At 40.1% G+C, this 24886-nt stretch overlaps 1 protein-coding gene across 3 annotated transcripts in view; it reads right to left on the reverse strand.

Annotated features, from left to right (window-relative positions):
- Window positions 1-3391: 3391 nt before the first annotated feature.
- FHIP1A (FHF complex subunit HOOK interacting protein 1A) overlaps window positions 3392-24886 on the reverse strand; it is an 89659-nt gene continuing 68164 nt past the window's right edge. For 2 of the 3 annotated variants that reach the window (XM_048509483.1, XM_048509484.1), the window contains exons 6-12: window positions 24051-24218; window positions 23224-23303; window positions 18975-19162; window positions 15979-17016; window positions 11459-11637; window positions 10472-10610; window positions 3392-5405 (exon numbers count right to left, since the gene is read on the reverse strand). In XM_048509483.1, the coding sequence (XP_048365440.1) occupies window positions 5155-5405; window positions 10472-10610; window positions 11459-11637; window positions 15979-17016; window positions 18975-19162; window positions 23224-23303; window positions 24051-24218 (2043 nt within the window). In that variant the 3' untranslated portion in view covers window positions 3392-5154. The remainder of the gene's footprint in view (window positions 5406-10471; window positions 10611-11458; window positions 11638-15978; window positions 17017-18974; window positions 19163-23223; window positions 23304-24050; window positions 24219-24886) is intronic. The other variant, XM_048509485.1, reaches the window with a different exon arrangement.

Raw genomic sequence — 24886 nt, forward strand, 5'->3', positions numbered from 1 at the left:
TACTTTATATATTTTTTAAAAATCTTACTGATTTTTTAAATTGTTATTTGCTTTGTTCTATTTTACTGGTTTAGTTATAAGATGCCTTGAATGAGCCTTGAGAGATGGCAAACACATTTTATAAATTAAGTCCTCAGTCTTTAGACCAAAGTATTGAGAAAAAGTTTCCTGACCTTCCTAGTGGAGTGTGTGATTAGAGAATGGAAACTTGCAAAGTGGTGTCATGGTACTCTAGCTGTATGTTTTCTTCATAGGAATGTTATTGCTTTATAGTGCAATCCACTTTCCTGGGAGTCAGTCCCAATGAACACTTGGGACTGTAGGTTGTTTTTAGGCTCAGATATAAAGCTGGAATAACTATCTGCTCCTTTAATCTGGTTTCTCAAATGATAAGTCCCAGTAGGATTTTCTAAAAAGGGCAAGAAATATCACTCTTAACTACCATGCTCCTTTTTGATTTAAGGGCCACGTGACCAGGATCTGGTTACAATTCTCTAACGACTAGTAATTTTTTTCTTCTTGGATGCAGGAAGATATGAGATTAATATATGGTGGATACTTACATTTAATTAATTGGAGTAACCTGTCAGCTCCTCCTGAAACTGGTGAGGAAATCTCCACATACTGTTATGAACAGACTACCATATCTATTCAGAGATTACATGAATAACTATTACAAGATTCTGTACATGCTGAGGAGATTCCAATTACTTACTGGGGTGGCCCACTTTCTAGACAGCCATGGAATAAAAGTTTCACTTAAGCCTTGAATGAAGCCTAGAAAACTTTGACATGAGTCTTTAAGCTGAAAAAATACAAGCAGGTCATTTATCATAATGTAGTTATTAAATTTTAGTCCGTAACATGGCTGTTTCCTTGGTTTTAAAACAATTTTTTAAGAACAGTAACATCTCACTTTATAGCAGTTCTACTGCAGAGTAAACAATAACTTTCCAGGGGTACACAGATCCTGTGCAGTTAACTCAAATTCTATCCAAGGTCCATTTTTCAAAAAAGGTTTATGTACCTTAACATCTAACAAGATCTGGTAACACAATAGTTTTTAGTATTTTTCAAAATCCACTTCAGTTAGCGCACACAAAATCCAAAGAAACCAACGCCTAACATAATCAGACCTACCCAACATAAGTCTGAAATGAAGATCTAGTACCTCCAGAAATGTGCTCTTAACACTGCACATTTTATTCCAAAATTTATTGAAACATGTAATAATTAAACCAAAGAATCCATTTCCCCCCACCACCACCTTGTATCATCTTTCATTTCTGATCACCTCTTACCTGAAAACAGGATGCAACCAGAGTTGTGCATTTAAAGAAATTGTTTTAATTTTGTTTTGAGATTTCAGGAATGGCACAATTTTATCTTATCCTAGAGTTTTGGGAATGTTGATACCCTTCCAGAAATCCATTTAAGAGACTTTTGGGGGTTTGTGAACATAGGCACCTAGAAATAATGTCCTTAAAAATATTACAATACATCACCATTAAAAAAAAACTACAGTAGACTGCACTGCCCCATTCCCACAGCAACTGCAACAGTGAGAGAGAATGTACACACTAGATGGGCCACAATACAGATTCTGTGGCAGCCCTTTAATACTACTTTAAAATGTAAAGGTCAAGTGTGGTATACTTCACCTCTGAAGGGCAGGAGTACCAAAATGAGCAGTAAACCCCATAAGGCTTGCGGAAAGGCTATACTCTACCTCCCACATCCTTGCTAGCATCACTGCTCCTGCTACCTTTCCCATAGCTGAAAATTTCAGGTGACAAATTTACATTACTCCTGAAATATTTGGAGGGTTTGGGTCACTTCTGATATCCTTGAATTGACCCAAAACAAATCCTGGGAGTAATTTTGGCTCAGGAATATCTAAATCCATACCCTACATAAAATGCATCACAAAACGTAGGAATCTATGCATGTATGGGAACAGAACAGTTTTTTCTTTTCTTTTTTTGTTTACAGTGGATTTACAGTCAACTTTTTCACTTCATCTTACGCAATTTTCTCCATTGCTACAGTCCATGCCCCCCTTAGCTTTTTGACATGGATGCCTATGATTCTCAGCACAAACTCTTTCAATGGTCAAAAAGGATGCGTCCTTTCTCAAAAAGCTGACTGAATACAACCCAGTAGAAGGATGAACCTACAAAATGTATGAGTGATAGCAGAAAAAATAGGAAGAGGAAGAAGTATTTCCATGGTTAACTATGAAAACATATGACTGACATAGATAAATAAGTTCGGGGGGGAAAGTAACTTCGCCTTAGAATCTAGAAAACTGTGGTGGTGGCAGCAGAAAGATGTAGGGAGTGGTGTCCCCCAAGGATCTGTTTTGGGACCAGTGCTCTTTAACCTATTCATAAATGACCTGGAAGTAGGGGTGGGTAGCATGGTGGCAAAGTTTGCAGATGATACCAAATTATGTGGTGAGAACCACAAAGGATTGCGAAGAGCTCCAAGCGGACCTTGATAAATTAGGTGAGTGGGCTAAGAAATGGCAAATGCAGTTCAATGTAGCAAAATGCAAAGTGATGCACATAGGGGCAAAAAATCCAAACTTCACATACAAGCTACAAGGGTCAGTGCTATCAGTCACAAACCAGGAAAGGGATTTGGGCGTCTTAGTTGATAGTTCCATGGGAATGTCAACTCAATGCATGGCAGCTGTGAAAAAGACAAACTCTATGCTGGGGATAACTAGGAAAGGAATTGAGAATAAAACTGCAAAGATTGTCATACCCTTACTATAAAAGCAGAGGTGGTGCGAGCCCGCATCTCTTTGAGTACTGTGTCCAGTTCTTGAATTCGCCGCATCTCCAAAAAAAGGATATTGAAGGGAGGGAATAGAAAAAGTGCAGAGAGAAGGGCAACAAGGATGATTGAGGGACTGGAGCACCTTCCCTATGAGAGAAGAGGCTGCAAGCTGTTTAGGAGCTTCTTTAGTTTGGAGAGGAGACGTCTGAGGGGGGATATGATTGAAGTCTATAAAATTATGCAGGGGGTAGAAAATGTTGACAGAGAATTTTTTCTCTCTTTCTCACAATACTAGAACAGAAGGGGGGGCATTCCATTATGAAAAATGTTGGGGGGAAGGAATTAGGACTAATAAAAGGAAAGGCTTACTTCTTCAATGAGCGTGTGGATTTGGTGTTTGGAATATGCTGCACCACAGGGAGGTGGGTGATGGCCCACTAACCCTTGGATAATATGGTTTTTTAAAGGGGCTTGGACAGATTTATGGAGGAGAAGTCGATTTATGGCTACCAATTTTGATCCTCATTGATCTGAGATTGCAAATGCCTTAACAGACCAGGTGCTCAGGAGCAACAGCCGCAGAAAGCCATTGCTTTCACATCCTGCATGTGAGCTCCCAAAGGCACCTGGTAGGCCACTGCGAGTAGCAGAGAGCTGGACTAGATGGACTCTGGTCTGATCCAGCTGGCTTGTTCTTATGTTCTTAAAGACGGTATTATTACATCACTAGTTTTATTCATGAAAATCTCATCAGGCATTTGGAAGGTGCTGCACTTTACTCCATCTCGCTTGTTATAGACCACAAGCCTCTAACTTTGGCCTAGAACAGAGGGAAGAAAGAATGGGCAAAAAGGCTGGATCAGGGGAATGTTGTTTAGGAATGAAGCAGGAGACAGCAGCTCCTCTCTTGATGTTTTTGTTCTTCTAAATTCAAGTGAGTATGTGATAATCCTTCCAAGGAAATACAAGTTTGTTTTGATGCCATGATCTATCATGGAAGATACAAAGATTTTCACTACTATTAGTAGCTCCATATGGAATTTATGAACAGAAGCAAATCTAATTGCTTTCAAGTCTTGTCTTTGCTTTCTGTTTTTACTTTGTTTTAGAGTAGCTTCTCATTTTCTCTTGTTATAAAAAAAGATTATGAAGGCTTTCAAGAACTGAGCCACTGGGTAAAGAGTCAACTTCAGCACGGCAGAAACAATTACTCTTACTAGAAGAAGCTGAAATGCAACTGCAGTGCACCAATTCATCATGTTGGGACCCTTTCTAATGAACCTCATTACTCACAAAATAAAAGGTTCAAGTGGACACCAGTGGCAATAAGTTCCAGCGTATGGACCTTAGTAACATTCTTATGCTGCAAGTAGCAACATGTACTGTTATTTCTCAAAAGTGCAAAAATTAGGACAAATTAGCATACATCACAAATAAATACCCTGTGTTTTACAGGTACTAGAAATCTTATCTTTGACCAAAATAGCATTTAAATTATAAAAAGAAAAATATAGCTTAGAGACAAGATTTTTTTTCAAAGTCTGACTTAAAAATATAATTAACTTTTATAACATGACTTTAAAATTTCTTGATCTATCTCTGTCTTCAGCTTAACAATAGAAGTATATAAATGTGTTCTACAAAGCGTGTTACAGATTGCATAGAAAAAAAAATTTGCTCTGCAAATTTTCCTGAAGTAAGGCTCAAGTGTTAGATCATCATCTAGTTTTTTTAGAGAAAGCAGAGAAATGGCAGGGGAAAAATTCCATGTGGTCTACATTCAATGGCCATTTACTGATTCTGTTAAACTTCAAAGGATTCAACAGCTGAAAGCTACAGACTTGTCCACAGCATAAGGCAACGTGGTATGTATTCAGGAGAGCACCTGCTTTCCGCAAGTCACATGTCTATATATGTCAAATTCATTTTGATTCATCTGTCAAAGCTGAATGGAAGGACTGTTATCTTTCCCCTTAAATAAAAACCAAAAGCGTAATTGCAAAGAAGTCTTATTGGATTTATCGTGCTGGTTCTTATTGGTATTCTCTTATCTCTTCTTGGGAAACCAAGTCCACTAAATAGAAAAAAAAAACCCTGCAGCTGACTGTACAACTGAGCCTTTTTAACTCACCCCAAAGTGACTGTCATAGAGTTTAATGAGGGAGGCTGAGGTAAATAAAATCAAGGGTTGGAATAAGGTACATTAAAGTGTAGCTTAATGACTGCCATTTGTACAGCTGGAAATAAGGCCCAAAATAAAGACGTAACAGTATCTCTCCAATCAAGTATTTTCAGGAATATAAAGTTGATTTTGCCTTTAGAAATAGTTTGGTGTTTAAAAAACTAGAATAAAAAGTCTTGTGAAATAAACTAATAATAATTCTCAAAATCAGCAAATACTTTGCCACATAGAATTGAATGTTCCTGGGCTAGAGCAGCCAGTTCCTTGAGAAACTCCGGGAAGAGTGCAGCTGCCAGGATGGCATTCCTGACTGGCAAAGGGGCGCCAAGAAGAGCAGCTCCTCTTCTCATCTTGCTTCCCAAGAAAGGCTGCAGGATGGTTTGTGAAGTCTCTGAAAGGTTCCTTCCTTTGCCCATGATGTTGGTGTGTTGAGCGTGGTCTGAAACCAGAAGGGAAAAAACATCAGTTTTGAACTAGTTTAAGCAATTCTAAAGGACTGTATTATTCCACAGGCGAACAAGATTTCACCGCATTTTTTTTTAACCACAGATTTGTCATCTTCTCAATTTCTTAAAGACTTCTGGTACAGAGGCAGCCTAGAGCTGTAAACAATAATTACTACCATATGGCCAGTGTGATAATGGTTTACAATTTTTAACTTCTTTCAGCACCATCACAACTAGGAGTTAGTTCTCTGTTGAAAAAAAAAATAACAACATAAATGACCTAAAGCTGAAAGTTACAAAGGCCCCTTCCGCACGGGCCGGAGAGTTCTGGAGTTCCACATAAGGATGGTCCCAGAACCCGGCTCAGGGCAACCCGGCAGCATGGGCGCCGTCGCTTGGCCGACGTCCGGCAACTCTCCCTGGCCCTCCGGCTTGCGTCGCCCGAGGAGCCTGGAGACCACGCCCTGGCCCTGTGCACCTGCTTGAGCGTCACAGGGCAGGGGGGCGTGTCCCCAGGCCTCGGCGATGCGCCGGAGGGCCAGGGACCAGGTAAGTGACGGGTGGGAGTGGGGGGGGGAGGGCACCTGCAGCGGCTCAAACCCCGGTATTTCCCAACAACTGCTGGCTCGCCCGAGGCGAGGTTGGGGAAAATACCGGCACTTGCTGTCCGAGAAGCTGGCGGCCATAAAGGGCGGCGCGGCTGCGAAGCAGTTCCCCCCCTTGTGCGAATGGCTCCCTGGGGACAGCGTTTTTGCCGTCCCCAGGGCGCCATAAAACGCCCATGCGGAAAGGGCCTTAGTTACTCAACGCTACCAAGTTATTTTGCTGCTGAACTCATATTTAAAATGGAAGTATCCTGGGCCTTGTATCTCACAACTCGCTGTTAATCCTGGCTTTAAGCAATTTGAATGTGCCAGTGTTTAAAGATTTCAAAGCACTAGTCCTCCAGTCCCAATATAGTACTATATAAAAGAAGTATTTTTACGCTTTCCAAGTGATAAATTTGCATATGTAGTTGTTGTATGTACAATATACCCTACTATAAGTAAATCCTGAAAGATCTTTGTTGTGTGTGAAGAACTAGGGTACTGCAATTTTTTTGTATAAAACTCACACATTTACTGTATACATTTATTTGTAGGGGGGAGTGTTTTTTTCTATGAACATTGTATAATAGCGCTATGCAGAGTTCAAGCAGTTTTATATGTTCTATTACCAAAGGCTATTTTTACCTTACATTCCATAATTGACATAATGATACATGTTGATAGACAACTGGCTGCAGGCAGTGCAATTTGACGGCTGGCACTATGAGCTTGACTGAGAGCCAAAGCTGCAGTTAGCCAGATATTCTGTAAGCAAGACTCCTCAAAGGTTGCTGAAAATGGGGTGCAGGGGTCCAGAGCAAAAAACAACGTAGGCAGACTGCTTCGGGGTTCTCATAATAATCAATATGTAGGATTTTGGCAATCAAAACTTTAAAATGAAAAACTGGAGGAAAACTTAAAAACACAACACATAACACCAACCAGTGACTGCTATGTGAACAGATAAGTACTGGGACTTAATCCGCAGGATAAACAAGGATATTGATGCTTCGGAAGTCAGGAATCTGCTTACTTCATTTTGTCGGAAGATTTAACTGTTCTTATTGTATTGAACTTTCAACAACATTTGTGTTCTGCCTAGGCTTGGTGATTCAGCAAACCTGAATCACAGAAAAGGCCTTTTTTTGGTGGTTTCCACATGGAGGAAACAACAGCGCTCCAGGGACGGGAAAGAACGATCCCTGGGGAACTGTTTGTCCTGGATTCCCTGAAGGGGCACGAAGATGCCGTTTCCAAAACTCACTCGGGGGGGCGAGTTTTTTGGAATACGCCGGTTGCCCCCCGTTGCCGAGTGAACAGCAGCGGGTGGAAGCCAGCACTCCCGAACAGCTGCCTACCTTTTCCCTGTCTTCTGTCGCTCTGAGGAGGGAAGGGGACACGCCTCCTTGCCTCCACCGCTTCAGTTGTCACTCTGGCCAGGGGGTGTGTCCCCTACCCTCCTCAGAGCGACAGAAGACAGGGAAAAGGTAGGCAGCTATTCAGGGGGCTGCGCAGCTATGCGGAGCGTGCTCCGCCAGCAGCGCAGCCTGTGAGGCTATTCATGTGAATGGCCCCAGGGCTTGCATCAATGCAAGCCAGCAAGCCTGAATGTGCAGAAACCGCCTTTATTTTAACTGATTAAAAACCACAGGTGTATTCTGTCCCCTGCCAATACTTTCCAAGTATCAGGGCAGGTAGGGGGAGTGGGGGAGGTAGAGAGAATTCCATGCCACGCTGTGATAGTTCAGTGCTCTCCCCTGCTGATGCTTTTCAAGCCCTTCAGGGCTTGGAAAGTGCAGGTTAGAGCTGTTTTCTCCCCTCCCTGTTATTTCGCAAGCCCCTGAGGGCTTGGGAAATTGTGTTTGTGGGGTGTGGACAGAACTGAAAACATTCAGATTCAGGGGTTTTACCGGAAAATTTTAAGTAACAGTCAAATAAAACTGATTGATATCAGCTTTATTAGACTTTACTAAAAATTTTCCAGATTTCAAAAAAACCCTGAAATTTACCAATAAAAATGATCAGTGCTCATACCTGGTTCTATCTCACAGAAACTAGTTTTGCCTAAGAGAGCCAGTGTTAATGTTTTTTTTTTTAAAAAAAATACTCATGTATTTATTTGTTTGTTTATTATCTGCTTATTTCTCTGATCCATATTGCAAGTTTCTACCAGATAGTTATTTGGATTTTTTAATAAAAGTATTCTGGAGCTCAGTGAAGCTAAGTGAAGAATACAGTGATGAATTAGAATATAAATTGGCCTAAATCCAAATAATTTTTAAATTAGGTTTGGCAACCCTCCTGATTGCTCCAGGCAGACTGCTTTTAAAACTGAAGGGGATTTCAAAAAGCAGACTATGATACCATCTGGGAACGAGTTGTTCAAAGTATTTTAAATACAAACATGGTTAATACAAGATGCAGTCATGACTCTAAGCCATTCTTTGGATCCTGGTAACTGCATGTTAGCTTTAAAAAAATAAAACCCACAGGACCAAGATGTAGTATTCTCTAGGATTTGGTGTATAGAATTAGTAAACAAGAGACATTGGCAGTTTCAGCAACAGAATTATTTACTGCTTCACACATACTTGGAACTGCAACCTCCAAATGCAAACGTGAGGCCTTTTCAAACAGGTCTCGGTGGGGAGAACAGAAATTAATTTGTGAGGAATCACTTAAAGGCATACACACATATACACGTCACAAGAGATTGATGGTCCAACTGTTGCTCCGGGAACCAGCTTCCTGAATCCTTTGGTACTTAGTAAGCAAAATATTTTACCACACACATCTTTAAAAAGCTAATAATGCAAACAATGATTTTTGCATGCTTCACTGTATTAGAAAATGTCAGTGTACAAATTAGAAACTGAGAAAAACAACCTCAAGTGAGGGGGTAAGTCTTCATTGCTTCTCACACTAAGGAATACCATTTAACTAAATCAAGCAGAAAAGCTTCATCCAATAATAAATAAAATAAAAGCTTCATCCAAATAATAAATAAATAAAAAGTATTTTTAAAACATTCAACTGCTAAATAATTAGTCACTATGGTTACTGCTCTCATCAGATGCTATATATTCCCCATTATACCTGAACATACTAATTCCAATTTGTACTCAGAACAGCCACACAGTAATAATGCACGGATACTGCAATTCTAGCAAAACAACTTCTTAAATGGGAAAATCATCTCACTAGGAATGTCATAGGTACTACCTAATGAATATCCATAGCACTCTATGAACACAACATAAACTGAACTTACAGTAATAACAGAACTAAATGGGGAAACAATCAACAAACAGCAACAAAAAATTTCAGAGGGTAGCTATGATGAATACATCTATTTTAATTTCTTTCCTCAGTCATATTTTCTCCAGAGAAAATTTAAAAGTGAACTATGAAGTCTACAGAGACAGTAGTTGAAAGGGGAACTGCAGAAAATGTATGCACTCTTTTACCCCTTGTATCATGGGCACTATGTACTCTCATAGTTTGCTCGCTTGCATTTCAGTTGCTATAAGTAAAAGTTGCCTCTAGCTGATGCATACCACTGGTGTGACAAATTTTATTTCTCAGTAGCAGCAACATAAGAAGGCAGCTGCAGCATGGAAAGCTGTTCCATATGATGGTTTTGTGCATATCCATCCCTAGACTTCTCTGGCTAGACTTATTTTTAAACACAGCCTGTTCCACTTGGGGGCACATTCATGAGAGGCTGAACATGCTCTTTTCTCACAACAATGGTACAAACTATAATGCCTTTTCCCATTAGATTCACAAGTGCGTATGTCTGAAATGTCTCTCCCCAAAGTTTATCTATGGGGAACAGCATACATTTCATGGTCATGCTGAAAGTTCAGCACATATAATTCTGTTTTCCCAACTCACTGTTGTGCTGTAGCCCTCATTTTTTCAGAAAAGCATCTTCTGAGGTTTGAATGAAATGCCGTGGATTAAATCTTCATTTACACCTCACCCTTCTCACCAATAGGTGCCTAGAGCACCTTGCATTGTTCTCCTCTCCTTCATTTTATCCTCTGGGTATCTGACCCAAGTCTCTCAGAACCTAGTCCAACATTCTAACCACTAAATATTACTAGGACACTGGAGTTTCAGCAGTAAGGGGAAAATAAATGGAAATGCCCTTGTGTAGGTTTTGCTACTCTATATTATATTATATTGTTGTTGGAAAGATAAAATGAGACACTGCATTGGATCCAACAAAGAAATCTGCAGGTGATCCTAATATTGCTTTCCGCTGAACCTGGTACCCAGTCACCTTGCCACTATCCTGATGATTGACAGACAGACAGACAGACAGACGGACGGACACAGATAGATACTTTTTTATTCTGTACACATTCCAGACACGTGTGGCGGTGTGGGGATGTTTACAATGAATTTTTATCAAAATAACCTTAGGTCTTCCTTCAACAATTAAACGTATCTAAAAAGTTACTTGCCTTTGGTCAATGACTCTAGCGGAATATCAGACATGTCCACTCGTATAAGCAGGTATTGCTGTGCTTGTATGAGAAGGTGGGGAAAATCCTTTTCGTTGGAAGCAAACTGCTCAATTTTATTTTTCACAGATGCCAGCACCTACCAAAACAATAGCAGCAATACATCTTCATGTCGGCATTTTTGTTACATACAGAATTATCCATATATAATTTCAGTTGCTCTCAAAAATCACACTACAGAGGGTTGCAACGTCTAATTCTGCACAACAGAATTATTATTCTGTTATAACCAATCAACTTTAAAGACGTTATGCTTCAACTGTGCAAAACCTAAAGAAAAAAATCAAAATAATATTAAAATGACTTATTTAAGAGGGGAGGGCTCACATCTCCTGCATTCTAATGATTTTTTTTTACATGGAAATGCATAAAGTCTCTAAAGCGCTTGTTGTTGTATAGAAAAATAAATTAAAGATGAACCAAACTGCATTAATCCTTTCCCCCATTTAAATTTGGGTTGTATGATCCTTAGGCTAACGTCTGTACAGTGGTGGAAATATATTAATAATTCCACAGCGTTAGACATGTCAGTATATTGTGCATTTGTGTGTAAGTCCAGCTAACTTATGACAACTCCAAGAGGCTTTCAAGGCAAATGGAAAGCAGAGGTTTGCCATAGCTCTCCTCCAATGAGTATTTCTTAATGATCTCCCTTTAAAGTACAGACCCAGCTTAGCTTTCAAGATCATGCCTTCTTCCCTCCTGTTCATCTACTGTACCAGCATAAAAATAAAAGTTGATGGGTACTTTAAAGACTAACAACATTTATTCCTGCATGAGATTTTGTGAGGCAGTTCATGCTTATTTTTGTTAGTCTTTAAGGTGCCATGGGACTTCCATTATTATGCTGCTACATTAATAAACCAGTAACAATCAGTGATTATACTAACAGACAGCATTAACTTAGAACTTTGTCACAATTTGTACCTGATACAGTGATCGCACACTAGGCTGAAATACCATATTGGTATTGAGCAGAAAAGAACGGAGAAGTGGTTGTGGATAACTAGCCAGATGAGTTATAATTCCAATGAGAAGCAAATTGACATACAGTGAGTTCTCCAACATGTTCTCCAATTTTGATAGCACCACACTTATAAAAGGTCCTGCAAATTTAAGCAAAAAAAATCAAAATTAATTTTTATGGTAACAGAGAATTGGAGAGTTTTAGGAGAATAACAGCATATTCCAGATGTGGGGAGCGCTGTGGTGGCTGGAACTGGTACAGCAAAGGCAGCACTGTGCAGCCTCCAAAAAGACTTCAGGCAGCATGGAAAAGAGGGAAATCTGAAAACCCTCCTGCCGCCCAAACTGCCTCATAGCTGAAATGGGCTTAGACCATACTTTTGTGTAGCACAAGTCTACAGGCTTGGAGGACAGCATTCCTAGTCTAGAACACTGGTGGAAACTGACTAAAGTCAGCTCCATCTCCAGGAGCACCCTCACACACACACACACTAGCACCCACTTGGATGCCAGAGTAGCTCCACAGCACTTTTGGTATGCCTGCTGCAGCCTATGGGGTGGCCAGACGCTGGCATCTTTGCTCTCTCCACTGAATGGGGGCAAACACATCGGCACGACCCTTTGCCATTCCCAAAACCTATTTAAACCTCCACCCCAGATTAGGCTGTAAGTATTTAGGGGTATAGGTCCTCGCCATTAGATGAGCAGGAAACTCATTTGTACTGTGTGGAAAGAAGTTGGTGCCTTCAACAACAAGACAAATCTTTCTATAAACCTGAAAAAGTCCAGGTTGTTAAAAAAAACACTGGTTGGTTAAAACCCTCCAAAATACTGGAGAGTAGCACCTTCTACAGTGGACATTGTGTGTGTTGCTAAGCAACCACGACAATATTGCCATCCTTCAAATTGAAATCTCAATATAGCCAAATAAAAGATGGCATCCTCAACCCACAATCTATCCCCACTCTAAAGTGTAAAGAGGCAAATAACCCTAATGCAATAAAACCAGGAAACAAAAAAAATACCATTCCTGAATGATAATAATACTGGTGATTTGGTATGAGCTTGGGATACAAGTAGCTCAGAATTTCTTAATGGCACTTTAAGCCCAGAAAACATATTAGTTATTATTGGGGGCCTATTATTATTGGGTCTATTAATTCTGCTGTTCATAGTGCACAATTCCTTAAGAAGCTCCAACAGAAGCATTTTACTTTACTATTGGAAGAAGAGTTGCTTTCCATAATTTTCTGTACCAAAAAGTCTCAAAGCAGCTTACAGTCACCTGCCTCCCCCCCCCCCCGCCCGTCACAGGCACTTTGTAAGGTAGGTAAGGGTGAGAGAATTCTGAGAGAAGTGTGACTAGCCCAAGGTTACCCAGCAGGCTATATATGGAGGAGTGGGAGCTCTAATCTGGTTTTCCAGATTAGAGACTGCTGCTCTTAACAATTACACCATGTTGACCAGACTATCCTTTCCACATATATTCCCGCCTCCTCCTACATTCTGGGCCCATTACCATCTATGGGCCCACTCTTTTTCTCCCCTTCTGGGAGAGTTTAGTAGGAATTGTTACGGGCATTGCTGTCTGTTTATTAATTGCTGCATTTTTAACTTAAATTATTTATAGTCTATTATGTACCTGTTATTTTATGTTGTTCACCGCCCAGAGCCCTTCGGGGGTTGGGCAGTCTATAAGACTGAAAAATAAATTAAAAAAATAAAAAATATGGTGACAGTCTACTGAAAATAAAATAGACTTCAGAAAAAGTATGTGGATAGTTAATAGTAACAAGTTGTGAAAATGCTTTTCAAAGCATGTTTTTCCAAAGCATGGCTAGTAAACTGTTTCTAAATACTTAAAGCAGGATATCTACAAATGGCTCTGTCATCTCCAAGCTTCATTAAAGCACCTTGTTAGATGAAGAATCTCAGGTGACAAGCAGAGGTTTACAAGCTTTGCAAGAGGAGTAGCAGAGACAAATTAGATTAAAATTAATGATGTTATACAAAACTCACTGTGCATGCATATGCATAAAACTAATTGGGGTCCTACTCATAATAAAAGTTTTATTTGCCACATTACATTCCCATTATTAAAATGCTGATTGTGTCCTTGTTGCAGGATAAATGGGTTGGGGCTTGTACCGCATAAATTATTAGAAGAAATGGATGCTATTTTTTCAACCAAAATGTTAGTGCCACATGAAAAGATCAGTTGATGTCCACATTTACTTAATGAGAACAAAACATTTTTAACAAGGAAATTAGGTTTCATTGCTATAATTCCTTGGAAAAGGAATAATCAATGAAGTCCTCTAGTTTATTGTATAGGACATATTAAATACAAATACAAATACAATACCTTTAATGGCATATAAAAAGTGGTAAAATGCAAATTATGTTAAAACCAATTGACTAAAATTTACACAAAGGTTTCACCCTTGATCCAAGTGCCTTTGTTAAAAACCTGGCAACTGATTCAGTAGTGTTGGGATGATGGTCACTAAGCAAGTATGAAACTATTTCCTTGTCTGATCTCACTGAAAATTTCTTCAAGATGGCCTCGAGAAAAAGCAACCGATAGACTGCCAAATATATATAGGACATATTGTATGCGAATTGTATAGGACATATTGTATGTGAATTTCCAAATGCCATATAAAAATATTGAGAGCAAGTGAGAGAGATTTATAAAATAATTGCTTCAAGTTACAGCCAAATATGGAATTCCTCAAAAAATATGGAATCCCTCAACAATGCCAAAAGTCAAGGAGATGGAATAATTTGATGGTCCATTGCTATATACCACTTTGGTAACTGCAGTTGAAATTATCGTATCATTTACAGAACTCATTTCAAACATCAACTTTTTTAAAATGTGGCTACATTAAAAGATTTTGGCCTTCCAAGGTTATCAAGTGTTGTTATTCAGAAACGACTGTCACAAGACCATGAACTTTCTGCAACAAACAATTCTCAAGAAACCTTTCTTACTAAGCAAGTCATTTTTCATGCTGATCGGACAATTTTCTTCTGCAAGGAGCTGAGGGGAAATTTCTTTCTAGATCATATTAAGAAATCTGAAGACAACAAATTCATAGATGGAAGTAACAGAGAGCTCTCACACAATCTTTTGTTTTTTACTCTGTACTTTTTAGTATCTGGATGATTTCTTTGCTGTTTATATAATCTGGATCTATACAGGACCAAAAAAATGCTGATGTAACAATTTTAAACTCGAATAATACAACGTTTCCTCAGGATTCCTTTTGTATTATGAGTACCTTTTGACAGATTCCATCTACCCTATTACAAAACTATTATTATTCTGTTCAAAATTGTGAATACTCACACCATATGATTTCAGAACTAAGGCACCAAGAATTTAGAAAGAAGCAAGTATATCAAGAGTTAACAAAATTGTACAGGGAACATAACCAACCTTTTCTTTGTAGTCCAAAAATGCCCAACCCAGAATGTTCTACTATATGTTTGCATATACATCTGCAAAACATCTGATTTACTAATTCAGTTAGTAAATCAGATGTTGAAATCAGACAGAAGTAAACAATGCAATCGGGCTAGAAAACCTTTTATATTTGAAAGCCAAATGCCTAGATGTACAATTAAATGGGGCAGGTGCACAGAGTGGCAACAGCTGCCATCTAGTGCTGAAAAGTTGGAAGCAAAGAGTAGTTTGAGTATGAATACTTGGAGCTTTTATTTTACAAGAAAATACATACCCCCCCCCCCCTTCGCCTAATGGTACTAGAAAGAAAATAATTTCCCAGCTCTCCCTTTTAGCAGCACTTGCTTTAACAGGTCAATTATCCCTTCTTTCAAATATTCTGTAACATCCTCTGGAACGGTATTGCTATAGAAAATGTTCTTACAGGTAATTCAAATTGCAAGGTACTGAAGTGGGAAAGCAGATTTGTAATGCAAGTAACTTAGGCATACTACAAGATGTTATACTGTTATTTGGCAGTATCCTAACATCTGCATGCAGAAGGTGCACAGTTTTTCCTGTCCTCTCCTACACTGCAGCAGCTCTCTGTGTCCCCTATAGAGATAATTCCTGAGCTCTTGTGATCTGAGCAGAAGAACAGTTGAGAGGAGCAGCTGAACTAAAGAACAACAGAGAAATTAAAGTCCCCTATCCTTTCAGTGGAGCTGGGTGTGCAGCACAGGAGGAAAGCGCAATTTTAACTTATTTTGTCTCATTATCCTAATACCCCAAACTACGTAGCTGTTCCTCCACATAGGTCCCACAACCAATCCCTTCATGGGTCAAAAAGCGCCACAACAATGAAAAAGGCATACAGGAGAGCTACAGGGGATCCTATTACTATTGAGTAATACCCAGGATACTACCCAGTAAATAATTTCAATGTGCTTAATATGGTTTTATGTATTATTTTGCTTATTAATATGTATGTTTTCTCAGAACACAGTTTAATTGAATTAGAAAATTCCACCTGTAAATGGAACATTCTGGATTCTTGCAGGGTTGCTGGACCATAACTCTTTTGAACCAAATGGTGAAGGCATACTTTCTATTGATGGCGTGTCAGCTGAAAAATTTTCAAAGTCCTCCTCCTCTTCCATTGGAGAGATAGTATCTGGCATAAGCGATTTAAGTTCCACTAAGCCTGTAGTGTTAGTATCCAGTTCTTTAATGATATTATTGCACTGGGAGATAAAATCCTCACTCTCTGGACTCAGCGGTTTTACGTTAGCATTATCATCTGCTTCTTGAGAAGACAAGTTCCATTCCATGTGTGTTTCCTGATTCATGTTAGCAGTGCTGTTGTGTACTTGTTCTGCCATTGCTTCTTGAGTTAAACTGGAATTTTTCATATTGTTCTTTTCCAAATGGGCATCTGGTTGAGGATTTTTAAGAGGCCCATTAGTATGGAGCTGCTTTTGATTATTTGGTTTTTGAGATTCTGACACTATTGTGCTTAAAGCTTCCTTCTTTATGCTGTCTGCTTCCTGAGCATCCTTTTCAGCACACAACCGATACACCATGACATCATCCTGAAAGTCAGAGTCTTCTATATATGACCCCTTGATCAACATAATTGCATTCTTCTTCATTTCCTGAATATGCTTTGGTGGTTCTGCAGGTGGTTGCCTGTCTACATTCCCTAAATCATCGTCATGCTGAGGAGAGCCAGTACCAGATCCAGGAGAAATCCCTGTATCATAGCTATCATCCCACTCCAGTTCCAGCTGAGAGGAGCTACGAGTACTATGAGTTCTGTGATGACGTCTTAAAATGGGATGCTGTCTATTTTTAGTGTCTTCTTCAACCAGAGTTTGAATAAAGGTGTGTGGATCAGGGTTTTCACCATCATATGGAGCAGACCAAACCTGGCAGTCTTTCATGCAGTGGAGTATAAGGAACTGAGCATCCCAAAGATACTGCAAGTAACTGATATCTACACTTTGACCATATTCCACAATACACGTGGAGTCTGTAATGCTTCTACTTGATAACTCCCCAGTGGAACCTGAAACAGAGTGACAGAATAATCACCATTAAGAAGTGAAAAAGTAATGCAAGAACACTTTAAGGGTTGATTCAAGTCCATTGGTCTATCACTGTTTAATGGCTTGTTATTACTAATCATTGGAAAGCGACATTTGTCAAACAATATTTGGTCATTTAAACGACTTGATAAAAAGTAAGACCAAGCTTCTGGTCTCCTGAGGCTGCAATAATCTGTATTTGCTAAAGTAGTAGCTATTGCTTGATTCCATTTGTATTTTATCATCATTATGGAGGATCTGATGTTTTTCTTCATGTATTGGGGTTTTGTACCTTAGTTAAATAATATTTTTACTTTTCATCTGTTCACACATATGCAAAAATTAAATATCCTGTATTTATACCAACCATTGTCAAATTGGGAGTTAGGAACGTACAGGATTACTTAACCCACTTCTACTTTAAAATATATTTATTCACCTGTTATTAGAAAATTATACATAGATTTAAGATTTGGGGGGAATAAGCTTTGAAGGTCAAAGCTACATATGTGACAAATGGAGCTTTATTCCCCAAACATCTTATTGGTCACTAAGGTATTCCTGAACTTGAATCTAGACGTCCTACTACAGACCCTCTGACATTATTTTGGGACAATCTACTTCCTCTGACAATGGGGAATTTGTGTTTTCAGAAATGAGTTCACCTTTTTGTTTCATATTTTGATTCATGCATTTCACAGCTATCCTTTACTATTTTGAACAAATAGTAAGAACACATACCAAGAAAACTAATGCATTGTGTACCTCAACATTTATGAATAAAGTCAATGGAGATACACACAATGGGTTGGATTCAACCAGCCTTTCCACTGATGGAAAAGGGAGCTGGGGGGTCCCGTCTGATTACTGAAACATTCTGCTGGTGATCAAAGGAGCTGTATGGGACAACACTGTAATAAGGCGGTGAAATGGCTGAGATTGGCAGAAAATTTTTGCTGGATCTAGTTCATTGGTTTATTTCCATATCTATAGTGAACACAGTTTGGACGTCAAAACAGAAAAGACAGCAAATAAAGATCAGAAAAACAGCAAATTAAGTACTACCTATCACCAAAAAAAATCACTGTAGAATTTTCCTGTTCTGTAGCCTTTTCCTGTTCTGGTGTGCTTTTGAAATTTTTTACTTTTTATTTATTAGAATATTGCTTGTGCTATGAGTCTCTCTGATAGCTTTGTTATATCGACTTATAGAAATTTTGTAAAATAAATTAATAATTTTCTACTTGCATATATTTATGAATATACAAATAGTTTCTTCGGTTTCAACAGCCTTATAGGAGAGCCACAGCTGAACAGTATTGTATACTACAAGTTATTTTATGGTACAGAAAAGACAGGTTCATCTTGTAACATTTAGTAATTATGACAATCCACAGGAGAGCTTTGTTTTTTACTAATATCCAACATAAACATATTAAGCATATATCAAATGAGATTAGTGTAGTGACCTCCTTTTGAACAGACAACTGATTTATTCAATAAAGGGTAGGGGTAGTCTAACAAATATTAACTTCAGTAATACCTGACAGAATATGCTAGGGATATTTCTGCTTGTACATCCCTTGGGCAGATACTGTATCTATTCCAGATTCTGTGCATTCTAAAACATATTTGAAACAGTCTTGCTGGGGGGGGATGTCATCTTTCAGTCCCCTTGTGACATTTCTTTAAACAAAAATATCAGAGTTAATATGAAGAGCAATGTAATAATGAAGTGCTGTGATCTCTAGATGGACCATGAATCTAAGCATATTACATCAAAGAGAAAATCCAGACTGAAAAAGTGAGAAGTTTCTTGTAACCAAGAGCTGAACACCTGCCAGCATGCAGCCCCTAAATATACAGCCCTATAATGTGGAAAAAGAGAAAAGACAGACAGATACAGCTAGTCCTCTTACAAAACAATTAAAATATTTACCGGTACCATGTATGCTCTTTCTCCATACAATATAGTCTTTTTCTTGTTTTTCAAGAGTTAGAGAAATCCCACTAGAGCAGCAAACTGGAGTCAAGGCAAGCAGTCGAGCAGCAGATACTGAATACCAGTCTCTCTCCCTAACGGCCCTTCTTTGGCTCAGCATGATGTGATTACAAGGTATCAGGTATCTGGAACAACAAAGGCTTCATTTAACAAACTTTTTTCTTTTAAATTGTGCTATTTGATAGATCTCTCTCTCTCTCATACTTACTGCTTTCAGTTAAACACTTACAAAATAGATGTCTGAGACAGAAGACCAACTGGTTTTGCAGAATATACAGAAAACAAAAGTATAACATTACAGAAGACTACTTTTTGAGGTCCGGTTCAGGGGAAAAGGTATCAGCAGTCAATGCAATGAACAGTTAATTAAAAGAGGGTAAATGATGGCAAATGGTAGCAAATTGATTTTATACCAATTTACACATTCAATATTAGATTTTGAATGATCACCCCACACAACAAAAACAACAGAAAGGAAGTTTAACTGGACTATTTCTTAATTTGTTATTAATTTCTATACCATCCCACCCCTCTTGGACTACAGGCAGTTTCCAATAAAATATATACTTCTACAAATCCATAATAAATACAATAAGACTATAAATACACAACTATAAATGTAAGATTTAAAGCTCTGAACACTTTCTTTAAAGACATGACCAGTGGCACACCACCACAAAATGGTGCCTGGGAATTTCCCCAAGCATTATGCCTAGCCCCCAGCTGAACTCCCCCATCCCCTTATCCATTCATGAGGGGCAGAAGTTCTCTCACCAATAGCAACCCCCTGTCCTCAGTCATGGAGGAACGAATGCAGCCACTGTAAGCTGTCCCAGATATTCCCACACAGACGAGGCACTTGGTAAGAACATTGTGATTGACCAAACTGAATGCTGCTGTGAGATCCAATGGTACCAGCAGCACCAACCTGTCTCAATCTATGTAACTGTGAGGTTGGTCAGAGCTGTTACTACCCCATCTTGAATCCAGACTGGAATAAATCCAGAATTGATTATTCCTTCAGATAAGTCTGGGCTGTTCAGCGACCACTCTCTCAATCACCTTGTCCAGGAAAGGTAGATTAGCTACCTTTAGGAGCGGTCACTTTGAAGAATAAATCCTTCAAAGTAGGGGGGAAATTTCCAGTATAGAGACGTTGACAATTTCCTTCAAGGGACCACGTACCTTGTCCATACTGGCTTTTATTAACCAGGATAGGCATGGTCTAGGAGGCAGGCAGTGGGGTTTTCAGCCTACAGAACTCCATCCACATCATCCTGGGAGAGTTGACTGAATTGGCCCAATGAAGGACCTACAGACAGCCAATGAAAGTCCAGTTCCTTTACTGCATCAAACCTTTCTAGAAAGTCCTGACAGGGAGACAAGACTTTATCTGCAAAATGGCTTACATACTCGTCACAAATGAAAGCCAATTCTCTATCCTATCCATCCATCCATCCATCCATCCATCCATCCATCCATCCATCTTTCCATCTCCAGTGACAGTGATCTCTGACGCCGAGTGGACCGCATCCCTAGATAACATGCAGAATCCCCCTAAACTCATCAATTAATCCCCTTACTACAATGAACATCTTCCCACTTCGCCCATCCCATAAACACCCCTCCCTATGAATGAATTCCCTGTTATTTCTGTAGAATCACTGAGAATCACAGGGAACCATGTACGAGCAGCCCAATTAGAGACTAACAATTCACATCCACAAAGATGATCTCAATTGGCCCGTGGGTAGCAATCTCAGGCCACCCGATAGGGGACCTGAAATGGACTTGCTAGGTAAGTCTGTACTTCTTTCCCAACATATTAATTTATAGGCAATCAAATCTAAAGCTCTGACCCCTCTAGGTCTTATACACTTAGGGTGCAGGTCATCCCACAGTCTTCTGTAATTGGCCTCTGTTGGCTCAGGTAGTTCTCCCAGCCCTTTCTGAATGTCTGAGGCCGTTTCCGCATGGCCGCCATGCGCCCCCACGCCGCCAAGAGTTCTGCCGGCGTGGGGGCGCAAGCCTGTTCGCAAGCAAGCGTGCGAGCAGGCCAAGCAGAGGCCCCCGCAGGAGAGGCGGCTCCGCACGGAGCCGCCTCTTCCCCCTTCTCTGCCCCACTCACGATGTCCCCTGGAGGTCAGAGGACAGTGTGGGCGGGGCTTCCACGGCACCAGCGAAAGGCGAATGCAGCGGAGACTTTGTCGTGAAAGTGTGGCCCGGGAGAAGGGAGACAGCGTCTTCCCGGCGGCGCGGTTCGCACCGCGCCGCTGGGAAGACGCTTCCCCCCCAACAACAACCCTTTAAAGGGTTGTTGTTTAGGGCGGCCTGACGCTGCCCTGGGGGACGGGAAGCGCAGTCAGGTCGCCGCTGCTGCAACGGCGGCCTGGGGGCGGCGTTTTTACCGCCCCCAGGCCGTCATTTTTGGGCCATGCGGAAACGGCCTGAGACTTTCCAGATGACCTAAATAGTTCTGGGGTCCTTCAGGGTCTACCAGCATTTTTCCTTGTTTCCTCAGGTTTGCAGATTGCTTGATAATTCTTGTTATTATTGCCACATTTTTTCCCTTGTCATCCAGGTTATTTTCTCTTGCTCTCTTCCAGTACTCACTGATGATGCTGACAAGCTATGCAGGGACAGGAACAGAGCCTCCACAGCTCTTCTCCAGTAAGGTCAGCCTCAGCCTCCAGAAGAAACTTGTTCTTCAGCTTGCCCACTAGCTTCAGTTTCATTCCCTTGGACAGTGTTGGTTCACCGCCATGTCTATGAAGTTTCCATTGTGGTCACAGGAGATCTAGGGAGCCCTCATGTCTTGGACCTTGTTGTTTGGCAGCTCCTCTAGGGGGGTGCAAACCCCAACCTTTAGTCAGGTCCATCAGTACACCCCATGAAGCCACCGCCACTGTAGTTGTAGCTCTTACTCCTGATATTTCCTGAGCCCCATGTTCACTGTGCTCTCTGCACTCTCTGCAAGAGTGAATTTGTCCAATTCTCTCGGAGTAATTAGTCCCAAGTCCCTAAACGTACAGCTGAAATTACTAAACTTATCATGCTTAAGAATCTTGACTTCCTCAAGCTACAAAAACTTCACTAAAAATCTCAAAAATTTAATAAAACAAAAAAATAACAGAACTCACACCAGAGCATCAGAGCTTGATGCCATCTTGGAAGGCCTGTTTTGCAATAAGAAGAGATTGACTGAACTTTGTTGAAGATGTCATTAAAAGAATACGGTCACAGACACATATGATTTATTACTGTACAAGGTGTTAAACATTGCAACATTTTATTCATTTTGAAATCCGCAGAAATTATAAAATACATATTTTAAACCTCTGGGTTAATAAATCAGATTTCAACCTTCCATTTCTAAATTCTGCTAAACTTTGGCTTGTACTAGCCTTTCAAAAACATAATAAACATAAACTTTGAACCCATTTGTTTTAAAATCATTATCCTTCATTTCATACAATAACATAAAATGGCTATATTTAAGGATTTATCAGACCAATATGATTTTAGGCTTCCTAAAAAATCTTGTAAGGATTAGTAAGAATGCGTTCAGATCTCAACAAGTCCTAAACTAGTTCTGAATATAGGAATTTAATACAATTGGCCTCATTCGTGCATTACATTGTCATTTTGTGGTAAACAAGCTGGCATTTGTTAACTGTAGTCTGTTTTCAGGATGTAGTGCCCTAGAACATTTAGGATGTAGTGCCCTAGAACATTCAATGAACTGACAGCCATTCCAAATACTTCACTTCAGGAGCATAAAAGAAATCAGCCTTCAGTAGTTTCATCATCCAAATAATCTAATTACAAAAACATTCTGACTTAGCACTTGGGCCACTGCTTTAAGTGTTACCAATTTATCTTCAGTAGTCTTCCTTTTTAGAATAGAAAAACATGTTCATTTCACAGAAGAAAATGTCTAAGTACTTTCATCTCTCTAGGCAGACTGTGAATTTTACAATATTATTTTTTTCTTGCATATAGATCTAGAATTGACATCAGGTTTCTAACCTGTGCATATACAAAAGTAGAAATGTCTGAACTCTATGAGACAACATAGAGTCTGCACGTAGAGTACTCAAAACATGAAAAAAAGACCACAAAACCATTTAGAATTTTGCACTGCAGTATCAGAGGAGAGAGAGAATGAGAAAGAGGTTAGTTTTACCTTAAAACTAACTGTAGAATCACATCTTCACAGTGCAAGCTGATAAGAGTTCTGAACAACGCCAAGGATACCACACAGAGCTAGGGAATCACAAGCACAGTTAGTACTTTTTCAGCAGTGAATATCTGTATGCACATGTACATCCTCCATGAAATGATTGGGGGGGGGGGGGAGATTTCATCCTTAATACACACATTTGATGCACATACTGATCACTTGGTCTCACCTGCATTTCTAGCCATGTGCTGCTCTGCATTTTTATATGGAGTGTCTCTCTCATGGATTCTTTAATGGATAATGTGTCCGCTGAAGCAGGGGTCAGAAGAGCAGTCTACTGAATGCAGACTGAAGCAGGTGCCACTTTTCACTCAAGATTAACATGCTTGCAAACAGCAGCCTGCAATTAACTATTTCTGTGTCTTAATTAGCATACCACAATTATGTTCAGTGGACTCTAGGCAACCCCTTCCATAACAGGGAAACATTTTATGCTGCAAAGACTAAGGAGCTGATCAAGCTGGCTGTGTAGATACCGTTGCTGTTACTGAAAGCACATCAAACCACATCATTATATGAAATTACAGCATATTGATACAGAAGTAAGTGTGGACTACCACTTCTTCAAATGGGCATTCAAGCTGTTAGACTCCATTCCAGACTTAACCTCTATTTTCTGGAACAATTTTGTACCAAGAGCATATTGATGTCTGTAGCAAAAGCATACCATATTTTTCCATTAAAAGGTAGAATGATTTAGATCAATATTAACAATGGAAAAATGACACACTTGTCTGAAACAATTCCACACATCATTACTCGCGTCTCACCCGAAATGGAGTGTTTATGCGGCTTGTGAGGGTGTCCAGAATCTGTACATTCTCATGACGGTGCAGCAGGATGAAACGGAGAAAGATCTGGAGTAATGCTGGTTCTGAAACACTCCGCAAAAAGAGATCCAAGTATGCAGTTGTTGTCATGACTTCCTCCACAGTCAGCTAGAAAAGAAACCATAGAAAGATTACAGACAATTTCAAGTTCACAGTACTCATTAAACAGTCCACATAACTTGTCGAAGGCTTTCACAGCTGGATTCAACTGGTTCTGGTGGGTTTTCCACAGCGGCGAAGCTCCCAGGGGACGGGGGGAGCGTAACACACCAGGCGCATGGAGGTGGATCATATGGGGGTGCAAAATCCCCCCGGCCACTTCCCCTTCCCCTTTCCCCCACCCCCCGTGGCGCCCCGCAGCGCCCCCCCCCCACACACACACACTTACTTTAGAAAACTGAGCAGGCTGGAGAACAGGCCTTCCTGTTCTGGTGGGAACTACATTTCCCAGGGTTTCCTGGGAAATGTAGTTCTCACCAGAACCGGAAGGCCTGTTCTGCAGCCTGCTCTGTTTTCTGAAGTAAGTGGGAGGGGGAGGGGGGCACCACAGGGGGGAAGCCACACTCTGGCCCAGCTACGCCTTTGGTTTTCCGGGCTGTGTGGCTGTGGTCTGGTGGATCTTGTTCCTAACGTTTCGCCTGCATCTGTGGCTGGCATCTTCACAGTGTGTAACAGACTTTCCTCTGTGATACACCTCTGAAGATGCCAGTCACACAGCCCGGAAAACCCACCAGAACCAGTCCACATGACCTTCACAATGACAAGCAGCAGGACAC

The sequence above is a fragment of the Sphaerodactylus townsendi genome, linkage group LG10 (genome assembly GCF_021028975.2).
Source record: "Sphaerodactylus townsendi isolate TG3544 linkage group LG10, MPM_Stown_v2.3, whole genome shotgun sequence".
NCBI classification, from domain to species: domain Eukaryota; kingdom Metazoa; phylum Chordata; class Lepidosauria; order Squamata; family Sphaerodactylidae; genus Sphaerodactylus; species Sphaerodactylus townsendi.